The sequence below is a fragment of the Cynocephalus volans genome, chromosome X (assembly GCF_027409185.1).
Source record: "Cynocephalus volans isolate mCynVol1 chromosome X, mCynVol1.pri, whole genome shotgun sequence".
Taxonomy (NCBI): Eukaryota; Metazoa; Chordata; class Mammalia; order Dermoptera; family Cynocephalidae; genus Cynocephalus; species Cynocephalus volans.
Genome location: NC_084478.1, coordinates 148,757,725 through 148,768,963, shown reverse-complemented (window position 1 = coordinate 148,768,963; position 11,239 = coordinate 148,757,725). Strand labels below are relative to the sequence as shown.

Genomic DNA, 11,239 nt, shown 5'->3' with positions numbered 1-11,239 from the left:
CTCAAGTCCCTTATATAAATGGCGTAGTATTTGCATGTAAACTATGCACATTGTAAATGTTTTGGGGAATGAGTTAAGGAATAAAACCCCAAAACAAAACACAAACATATCTCTGGGGAGCATTTGATCCCTAACCCAAGACCAAAACAGAAATGCAAAGCCAGATAGTGATCCTGGAGATCCAAGACCAGAGGCCCCATGCCATTGGAGCCCAACCCCTCCCCCAACACAAAGAGCCAATACATTACAAATAAATGGTCTTTTTATTGTGTGTCCACGAAAACAAAGTCAGGGTGGCCTTTGGCCAACAAGGTGTCAATGAACAAGAGGCATGCATGACAACAACCCCATTCTCCTCGGGAGTCAGGTCTTTCCATCCCAGGACTTAAGGGTCACAGGCAACCAGGGCCATGAGGCTCCAGAGGAAGGCAAGCACAGGACCACCATACACTGGAGGGCCTGAGTCTGCTGCCTCCCTGGCAGGACAAGGCAGGGAGAACAAACACTGCCTTGGGCTAGGCCCAGCCCCCAGAAGCTAGAACACAAAGAAAACCCCCACCCCCACCCATATCAAACACTGCTGAAGTAGTCAGCCAGGACTTCTGAGAAGAGCTGGCTCTGAAGCCAAAAACCCTCAGGGCTCTATTCAGAATGCTTTGCCCTCTCTAAACTTCCAGTAGTAGTAAACAAGGAGCAGCAAGGCAACTAACAGCAGGAAAAGCAGCAGCTGGCCCCAGAGCGGGACCCTAAGGGCCTGCTTTCCTGGCTGGATGGTGTATTGGGTGAGACATGAAGGGCAGGAACATGAAGATGAAGATAAAGAGGAGGAGGATGAGGATGTAGGATAATAGGACAGGTCCTGGGAGCTCTTGGAGATGCTGGAAACGTGGCGGTAGTGTGCGACGCTCTGGTAGGAACTGTCCAAGCCATACACGGGGTGTTCCCTGAGGAAAACAGGGGAGCAAGTGGGCCAGGAGAGCCTGGGCCCTGAACCAGCCCCATCCCTGTGCCTCTCCATTACTCACCTATCCTTGCTGTCCTCTTCAGAAGAAGACAAAAGACTGTCATCTCGAATCTGCAGAAGGAAGTCAGGGTGAGGGAACCGATTGGTGGGATCACCATGGCCCTATCATATCCCTCAGTCCAAACTTCCTTGGCCAGCCCATTCAGACCATTGCTTAAAGGCCAGGGACCTGCCCCTTCCAGAACCTCCTGGGTTCCCGGCCTTTTGTTTGCGGGGCCTTCCCACTTGCTCAGTGACTGTCCTGACTGCCTGTACACCAGCACCCTCCTTTCTACCCTAAGGATTTTCAGAAAGAGCACGAGCCTAGATCTCAAACCAGGGTCCAGGCCATGTGCCGTCCCATGCACTCTACTCAAATAGTTCTCACGACTCCCCAAAGTAGGGCCCTGACCAAACAGTTGTCTGCTGACCCTAACTCTCCCCAGAGAATGAAGGGTGCACTCAGTGCCCCCCCTCCTGCACTGTATTTGCCCAAACCCAGCTATGGTCCACTCAGGTCGGATCAAAGTACAGGATGCCTGACAGCTAGCTCACCTGGTGGTGGAAGGTGTCAGCAACTGAGAGCGAAGTCCCCTGCTGGTGGAATCCCTTGGACGTACCCACAGAATCAGCCTCCCCGGAAGTCCTGGCGGTCAGGTAACTCTCCTCATAGTATTCCTCATTACAACCTTAGGAAGGAGGGCATGGTTAGCAGCAGAAGCATCACTGTCCCCTGCTTGGCCTAATGGACCTAATCTGAATCCCATTATGGGCCTATGACAAAGTTTCTCCCTTCCAGGGCTGCTGAGGGGTGGTGGGGGTTGGGGAATCAGGTTCTCCCTGAGACTGGGGTCCCCGACGGAGTGGGATGAAGGTATAAGGGTGCCCACCCCATCCCTGCCTTACCGATGCTCTGGGCAAGTAAGGTGTCCTCTTTCTCGGGCAGATTGTCCATATCCGACAAGCCCTTGAGAGCTGAATCCAAGTCTGAATGGGGTAGGAGGAACAGTCCATGTGCCTCTCAGGCTTTCCTCCCTTCTCCCCAGCGCCCCAATCAGCCAACGCCCTTGCCACACACTCCCGACCCATCCTCCCCGTCGCCCATGCCCCTTTCCCATCCCATGCGTGGCCAGGCGGGCCTCTGGGGCTGGGTCTCACTGGAGAACCCATAGGAGGAGGCAGACGAGTTAGAGGGCGAAAGCCTCCTCCGCCTCTGGGTCATGTACTTGAAGATTTCCTCTTCCAAGAGATTGTCAGTGGAGCCTGGCCAGACACGGGGCGCAGGGCGGTCAGGGGTATGGGAAGGAAACCTGGGGGAGAGCGTAGGGGGGACACGGGGAATGGGTGCGGAGGAAGGAGCGGGACGAAACGCAGAGAGCAGGTCCCGGGAGGTGACCCAACCGCCGCCGGCCGCCGCGCACCCAAGACGTTCCCGTGCGGGATGAAATAGCGCAGAAGGGCGGCCAGCTCGGGGTCCGACACAACCCGATTGTCGTCCATGACGGGTGCAGCCGGCACTGGGATGCGGGAGGCGAAGGCCTGCGGGCGGCCGGGGCCTGTCTACACAAGCCTATCAACGGCCGCCTAGCAGCAGGGTGGGGGCAGCGCGAGCGCCTGGGGAGCAGCCGCGCTGGCGTCACGCAGGCGTCACGCGTGCGTCACAGTGGTGGGAGTGGGCGGGGCTGTGCTGCGCGCCGGGAGGCGGGGCTAGAGAGCCCAAGGGCGGTAGAGGGTGCCCGGCGGTGAGGGGCGGGGTCTGCACGAGCCAAAGCGGCGCAGACCAGTGTGGCCGTGGGAGAGGGGCGGGCATGGCGTGCGGCTACGTCACCTGGTGGGGCGTTTAGGCTGGACCAAAGAGAGGGACAGGACGTGCTCGAGCCGAACCAGCAGACACTGCCCAGGACAGGGGAACGGGCCGGATGGGCGCGCTTGGGGCAGTTCGGGGTCCTGAGTCTCTTGGGCTCCGCCCCGTCCTTGCTACTCAGAAGGTAAATGAACATCTTTTACCACCTATTATTAAGAGCAGAACAGTAATCCATGACGATTTTGTCATTTTAACAGAGAGAAAACCAAATTTTAATACTCAAGCAGTTTTTTTAAATAATCTTATAAACAAACCCATCACATTTTACCCAGTCTTGACCATGAGTAATTAAATTCCTTTCTAATTAATGTTTTGCAACTTGCTGTGTCCATTCATCTCATTTTGGAACAACCACTCATTTTACCTGAGGATAAAATTACTTTCTTTTTCCTTAAGAAAAACTTATCTTGCATGCAGTGCATGCAATGTTGTTTCCCTTTGCCATTATTGTGTCTACAGGTTAAGCATCACCCAATTCTAAAATCTGAAATCCAAAATGCTCCAAAATCTGAAACTTTTTGAGCACCAACCTGTTGTTTAAAGGAAATACTGATTGGAGCACTTCAGATTTCAGATTTCCAGATGGCGGATGCTCAACCAGTATGTATTCTGCAAATAGTCCAAAATCTGAAAAAATCCAAAATCTGCTACACTTTTGCTCACAAGCATTTCGGATAAAGGATACTCTACCTGTTTTTATTTCACTTATGAGTACTGATTATAATTTTAAAATATTAGTCACTATTATTTTACAGAGAAAACAAGAAAGTGGATCATTATAAACCATCCCTCATGAGCCAGCATTTTATGGCAGACTGGCAAGGATTGGGAATATATATCCCACAATTGTTTATAGGTATATACTTCCTTACAATAAAATTTCACAGTGTGTCAAGAAAGAACATATTTATTAACGAACTGTAATATTTTTAGCTTTTCTGTACTATATAAAAATAATAAGAAAAAGTATATAAACTTACATTTATTGTTCATTGTTTCAGTGTTTTATCTCACTTATAAATGATCTAGCTATTTAATGAATATCTCCTACTTAATTTACCCTAGTCTAAGGTTTTAAGTTAACCCCATGAAATTGGAAATTATTTTTATCCAGACATCTTATAAAACAAATTATTTTTCCTTCCCTACATTGTGGGTTGAAAAATATAAGTATTTTTGAAATAAAGGTTGTCAGAATAATGACTCGATGTGATTAAACTCAAATTTATATGTATATTTTTTATTATCTTAAATGTTTAATAAATATTACATTAGCTCATTTTTCTAGTAAGTCCATTCTAAGTTTTGGAGGAACATACCCACATACCAGGTTAAATAAATATGTATAGTTGTATTATGCTTAATGCTGATAACTCAGGGTCATGACTGCTTTTATTAAACCAACAATATTAAACTTTTTTTTTTTTTTTTTTTGCCAAACATTTACCTAAAGTACGTGAAGTTGAATTTTTAAAACATTTTGGTTAGTTTTTAAATTTCCGGGAGTTTTAGGAATATTTAATTTATACAGTTGACTGGGGACTTCACCCTCTGTCTCCTGGTCAACATTTTCCAAAATTAAAAGTCTTTCCTTTGAGTTCTGTCTGGCAGGTGTGATTGGCAATCCTATAGTGGTGAGCACTCAGACCCACATAGGTTGGGGATTCCCCTAAGACGACCCCTTGCACACTGGCTGATCATAAAAGGGAATCCCACCAGACTCATTCATTACCAGCATGAACCGTCAGGTGAAGATAGGGGTCCAAGGGACAGTCAGCACATTATCAGAGATGCAGAATCATTAACTGCCAGATAAAAATAAATCCCTTTGGATATATAAGCAGAAGTTGGATTGCTGAATCATAAGGGAATTCGCTTTTTGGTTCTATGGGGAACCTCTGTACCGTTTTCCATAATGGTTGTACCAATTTACATTCTCACCAACAATGTAGGAGATTGCCAGCATGTGTTATTTTCTGTCTCTTTGATGATTCTAACAGGTACGAGATCATATCTCATTGTGGTTTTGATTTGCATTACTGTGATGATTAGTGATTTTGAACATCTTTTCACAAAACTGTTGGCGATTTGTATGTCTTCTTTTGAGAAATGTCTATTCAGCTCTTTTGCCCGTTTTTTAATTGAGTTGTTTATTTTTTCTATTGAGTTGTATGAGTTCCTTATATATTTTGGATATTAATCCCTTATTGGATATGTGGTTTACAAATATTTTCTCGCATTCTGTAGACTGCCTTTGCACTTTGTTGATTGTTTTCTTTGCAGAAAGTTTTTTGGTTTGATGTAGTCCCATTTATTAATTTTTTACTTTTGTTGCCTGTGCTTTTTTGTTAACAAACCAAATGGAATTTGTTGCCCACATGCAGAGAAAGCCAATCACTGAAGTATGGGCCTTTGTAGTAGAGAAATGCTTTATTCACAAGGCTGACCAAGTGAGAAAGTAAGATATTTATATATGTCAAATCCATCTTCCTGATGGCGTGGAGTGAGGTATATTTAAGGCAAAGTTTGCAGGAAAGTCACAGCCATGGGGAAATATGATTGGTAGAGGAGAAGTAAAGAAATAGAAAGGTGATTAATGGAGGCAAAGAACAAAGAAAGAGGAATCTGGAAAGTCTCTTGGGCATGCACAGTAGGCTCATCATGCTTTTTCATGGGATGCATGTTCAAAAATGGCAGCATTAGCATGATGAGGAGGTGGAGTTTTAGGCCTTCTGATATCAATAGGTCAGTCATTGGACAGTTACACAGGGCCAGTGTAGGGGTCTTTGGCTTCATCCAGTTTGAGCCAGCTGAGGCTGCTGGGATCTGCTTCTAGGTTCTGCAAGACATCTTAAGACAAACAGCTTGTAACCTGTACATAAGTCACGTTATCTTTAGAGGTCAAAAAGGAGGAAGAGCATCTGGAGACTCCTAGCTCAATGTCTTTTATTTAATCATTAAGTTCAGGCTACGTGGCAAGCAAAGTCAGCAACAACAAAAACCTTTTAACTCCTTCCTAATTTAACATCTAAGCTTAAGCTAAATTATAAAATCTACTCTCTTTCTATTTGAGTGCCAGTTTCACTTTTGGTGCCAGATCCAAAAAATCATTGCCCAGAACAATATCAAGGAAGTTTTCGTCTATGTTTTCTTCTCGTTTCAGGTCTTATCTTTAAGTCTTTAATTTGTTTTGAATTGGTTGTTGTGTATGGTGTAAGATAAGGGTCCAATTTCATTCTCTTGCTTGTGGATATCCAGTTTTGCCAACACTATTTATTGAAGAGTCTATCCTTTCCCTGTTGTGTGTTCGTGGCACCATTGTGTATTCTCGCCACCCCCGAAAATTAAGTGACTAAATATGCTACCGTATGATCCAGCAATCTTATTTGTGGGTATATATCCAAAGGAAATATAATTACTATCCCTAAGAGATATCTGAACTCCCATGTTCATTGCAGCATTATCCACAACCGCCAAGACATGAAAATAACCTAAGTACCTACTGACAGATGAAGAAGTGTAATCTGTAGAATGTCAAATATTATTCAGTCTTTAAAAAGAAGGAAAACCTGCCATTTGCAACAACATGAATAAACTTCGAAGACAATAAGCTAAGTGAAGCAAGCCAGGCACAGAAGGACAAATACTGCATGATCTCTCTTGTCTGTGGGATATTTTGTTAAAAAGTCAAATTCATAGTAACAGAGAGTAGAGTGGTGGTTATCAAGGGCTGGGCGTGTGGTGAAGAAAAAGAGGAGATACCGGTCAAAAGGTGCACACTTTCAGCCATAAGATGGATAAGTACTGAAGGCCTAATGGACACCATGGTAATACAGTTAATAATAGTATATTGTGCACTTGAAGTTTGCTAAGAGACTAGATCTCAAGTGTCTCACCACACAAAAAACTATGTGAGGTGATGGATGTCTTAATTAACTTGATTGTGGTAATAATTTCATAGTGTATGCATATATCCAAACCTCACATCGTACACCCTAAATATATGAAAATATTATTTGTCAATTATACCTCAGTAAAGCTTGGGGAAAAAACATCCTGACTTGATGAAGAAAGACTTTAGTCAAAAGGCTTCTTGCAATGTGGTGAGGGGATATTGCAAAGGGAGGACACCCCAGCCGTAAGATCCACAAGCATCTTAAGAGTTAGGCAAGAAGAAGCTTTCTATTAAAGGAGCAGTGAGCAATCCTACAAAGAAGCTGATGTGAGTATGTGGGATGACCAGATAGTGCATCAGAGAATGTTTGCCTGGGGTCAGCCTATTCACAGAAAGGGCCATTAAGGTTCTCTGCTGGCTCAGACTGAGGGTTGATCAGAGTTCAAGGATCTGGAGGAAGAAGGGAATCTGCCAAATCTTGGGTAACAAGCATGTTGTTCCTACTGATCGGTGGGAACAAGAAGCTCAGCTAATCACTTATGAGGCAAATAATGGAAATCTCGAGGGTCTCGTGTCAGGCCTTGTCACAAGTAAACAGGGGAGGCATCCCCTGAGTCTTACCTAAGTCACATGGAGTAGGAGACTTCTTTGCAGGATGCTGTTTTCTGGAACACAGAGAGCTGGGGGTTTAACTTTCACTGTTTTTCAGGATCACAGGGCTCAGGAAAAATTTAACATTGTCAATATCTCATAATAGCATTTTTGTTAAAGGAAGGTGCTCTGGTTAAAACATGTCCTCCAATGTTTATGTGTTAAAACGTTAATCCCCGATGCAATGGTGTTTAGAGATGAAACATTTAAAAAGTAATTAGGTTATGTGGACTCTGCCCTCATGAATGAATTAATGATGTTATCTCGGGAGTAAGTTAGTTATTTCCCAGGTGGGTTCCTGATAAAAAGATGAGTTCAGCACCCTTCCCTTCTCTCTCTTGCTGTGTCACTCTTGCCCTCTCTTGCCCTTCTGCCTTCAGCCACAGGACGACACAGCAGAAGACCCTCACCAGATGTGGCCCCTTGATCTTGGAGTTCCCAGCTTCTAGAATCAGGAGCTAAATAAATTTCTGCTCATTATAAATTACCCAGTCTTAGGTATTCTGTTATAGAAACACAAGATGGACAAAGACAGAGGAAGGCAGAGGAAGCTAATCCTCCCAGTGAGTAGAAAGAAGTCAAGTGTAGGTCTGGCCAGTGGAGCAATCTGTGTCCCAGAACTGAGCATGAGGCAGAACATCTCTTTCTATGGCATCACTCTCTGTGATGCTGTGGTACCAGGTGGCTGGGCAATGGCTTCAAGGAGCCGCAGTGGACTGGTGTTGTGAGAGCCCTCAGGTAAAATATCCCACCTGGGGTCTGCAGCTCTCTGATGGCACCAGATAACCATTTGCTCCTTGGCACAGGAGGGAGATTGATTTAACAGACTCATAAAGGTCTCTTCTTATTAAGTTGGGAGTAGGAAGGTCTGTGTTCCCCTATCTCAGACATAGGAAACATATACAGTTAAAGGGGGGACTATGGCAATGCCTGCAAATATCTTGCTCCATGACCTTTAATTAAAAAAATGTCTGCTTTTAACATTTTTATTGAAACATTGTGTAAAAGACTATCCTTTTTTATTCCAAAAGAAGCAAAAACAAATCTATTCTGTAACCAAAGGCCCACAAATTTTTTTTTTTTTTTTTTTTTCTTTTCAAAGATGACCAGTTAAGGGGATCTTCACCCTTGACTTGGTGTTGTGAGCACCACGCTCTCCCACGTGAGCAAACCGGCCATCCCTATATAGGGATCCGAACCCGTGGCCTTGGTGTTACCAGCACCACACTCTCCCAACTGAGCCACAGGCCAGCCCTAAGAATGCCTTTAATGGGCTTATGAGGAGACTGCAACAGCTGAGAAACAATTGCTGACCTTGAGGGTATATCAATATAAACTTCAAAAACTTGAAAGCCAATAGAAAAAAACTGAAAGAAAAAAAAAAAAAAAGAGAAGAGAATATATAAGGGCTATGGGACAACTAGAAAATCTGTAAATATGCCTAATGGAAATATGAGAAGGACAAGAAAAGGAAAACAACATTAAAAGAAATCATTGAAAATGTGAAGCTCAGAGGCAGTAACCTCCTCATTCAGTGGGCGGGTTTTCCTCTGCAGAGTCATCACAGGAGGAATAGTTGCTATTTGTGCCCCGTGGAAACTGCCCGGCTCTGATATGAGTTAAGGTTGTACTCAGGGAGAACGACCCCCACATACAGAATGAGCTCACAGGCTACATAATGAAATAATCAGAAAAAGCACAGACTAACGAGCAGGTACTATATCTATTTTCAGCAAGTAATTGAGTACTGAACAAAAAAGTGAGAGTTCATATTGCTAAAAAGAAAAGAATAAACTCATGAGAATGAAATTTACAACCGACACTGAAGTACTTATTTTCCTCTGTACCAACTGGCAAAACTTCTCAAAGAAGGATCTTCTTAAAAGTCGGAAATGGTGCTAAGGACATATATACCAAGACGAACTTTGGATGAGGGGGAGAATCCTTTACCAAAACGCGAATTTAGGAAAGAAACTGACCCTTGACTCTTGATACAAAATGCTCACTTCTGTGGGAGGAGTCACTTCTTCCTGTATTAGATATCGCAGTTAGAAAACAGAATGTCAATGCACTTGTTTCTACAGATTTGGAAAACCTTAAAATGAAGTGAAGCGTGAATTAAGGGGCTAGAATTAAAATGTTCAACATGCAGAAACATAGGAGAAAGACACGCCTCTCCTCCGAGTGAGAGTATTATTTGTTTCTAATGATTCATGAAAGCAATTTTAGCAACGCTGCAGAACGCACTTCACTGACTTATTCCAACCAGATTCTGAAGCAATTTCATCTTTATTAAATGAAATGCTTCCCATTGAAGATTTTCTAGGTCATTATATGTAAACCAATCACATTAGAATAGACAAGGTATAAGAATTAATGTTTCTCATATTTAGATGAACATGCAATCAACTTTCCATTCACTGGATATTACACCTGAGGAGAAAAAACTTTGTTGGTCACTTATCTCTATAGAAAGGCGCGAAGTATTTAAAGGATAAGTAACTGACTGCATTAATACGTTAATCAAATACTTTTAATCAATGTTAAAGGTGGATGTCATTAAATTGTGTACCAAAATCAATTAAATGACACAACTGTTACTTATATGTCTTATTCAGCTGTCTTAATGACCTTGAGCAGTTTAACTTATTCCATGGCACAAACCTATTGCTTTTAATAAGCTTCGTATGTCTTTAGAATGTATTTTCTTTGAAATCTTATTTTCATTGAAATTGGTTCATGATCTTAATAAGTTTCGACAACACTAGCTGCACAAAATAGATTGTCTTCTTTAATTTTTTTCTTAGGGAAGAACAGTGTAACTTCGTTTGAGAAACAAATATCTCTTGAGACATACCTTGAAATCCTTGTAAAATCTCCACGGAAGGGAAGACAAGTATCAACCCCCTTGGCATCATTTGCAAACAGACCTTATGTGCAATACCTTCCACCACACTGGATTCTATCAGGTTTTGGCTTTGTTTTTTTTAATGTATCAAGCCTTTCAGTTTTCAGACCGCCACTTGTCAGCATTGAGTCAAAGAGACGTGTAGATTTGAAAATACTTTCTTAAGAGATCATGTAACTATACAACTCTCATCTTAAATATTGAGGGGGAGGGATCGTTTTAACCCCCAGCCTCTTCCAGGAAACATTTTTTTTTTTTAAATCTGTAACTGCTCTAGTGTTAACAGGGTACGACGAGGTGTTTTTTGATCCTGTATTGTACTTAAAAGGTTCTCATTGATTGTGATTGTATTGTACTGTGTGAAAACAAATAATAAATTGCCTTGTATTGTTTATGATAAACCACACCACATACTACTTCAGTTTTCATGTTCCAAGTTTTTCAGTGATGCGTGTTAACAGTTAGGTCTTACCCAGCTATCCCACTGCTGGGAATATACCCAGAGGAATGGAAATCATCAAGTCGAAGGTATACCTGTTCCCCAGTGTTCATCGCAGCACTCTTTACTATAGCCAAGAGTTGGAACCAGCCCAAATGCCCATCATCAGATGAGTGGATACGGAAAATGTGGTACATCTACACAATGGAATACTACTCAGCTACAAAAACGAATGAAATACTGCCATTTGCAACAACATGGATGGACCTTGAGAGAATTATATTAAGTGAAACGAGTCAGGCACAGAAAGAGAAATACCACATGTTCTCACTTATTGGTGGGAGCTAAAAATTAATATATAAATTCACACACACACACACAAAAAAAAAAAAAAACGGGGGGGGGAGAAGATATAACAACCACAATTAATTGAAGTTGATACGACAAGCAAACAGAGGGGACAGTGGTGTGGGGGAGGG

General features: G+C 42.9%; 1 protein-coding gene across 1 annotated transcript; it reads right to left on the bottom strand.

Annotated features, from left to right (window-relative positions):
- Window positions 1–646: 646 nt before the first annotated feature.
- On the bottom strand, window positions 647–2,503 carry LOC134368461 (emerin-like). Its single transcript, XM_063084929.1, has 5 exons — window positions 2,425–2,503; window positions 1,910–1,990; window positions 1,559–1,692; window positions 1,026–1,075; window positions 647–944 (listed from the first exon to the last, which is right to left on the bottom strand). Exons 1-5 carry the CDS (start codon window positions 2,501–2,503, stop codon window positions 647–649), a joined length of 642 nt encoding a protein of 213 aa, XP_062940999.1.
- Window positions 2,504–11,239: the final 8,736 nt, after the last annotated feature.

Excerpts from the sequence above, each read along its gene's own strand:
- LOC134368461 (XM_063084929.1), bottom strand. The coding sequence starts at position 2,503 with ATGGACGACAATCGGGTTGTGTCGGACCCCGAGCTGGCCGCCCTTCTG. Across the intron at positions 1,693-1,909 it reads CTTACTTGCCCAGAGCATCG|GTTGTAATGAGGAATACTAT; the intron begins GTAAGGCAGGGA and ends CTCCTTCCTAAG. Across the intron at positions 1,076-1,558 it reads CTGACACCTTCCACCACCAG|ATTCGAGATGACAGTCTTTT; the intron begins GTGAGCTAGCTG and ends TTCCTTCTGCAG.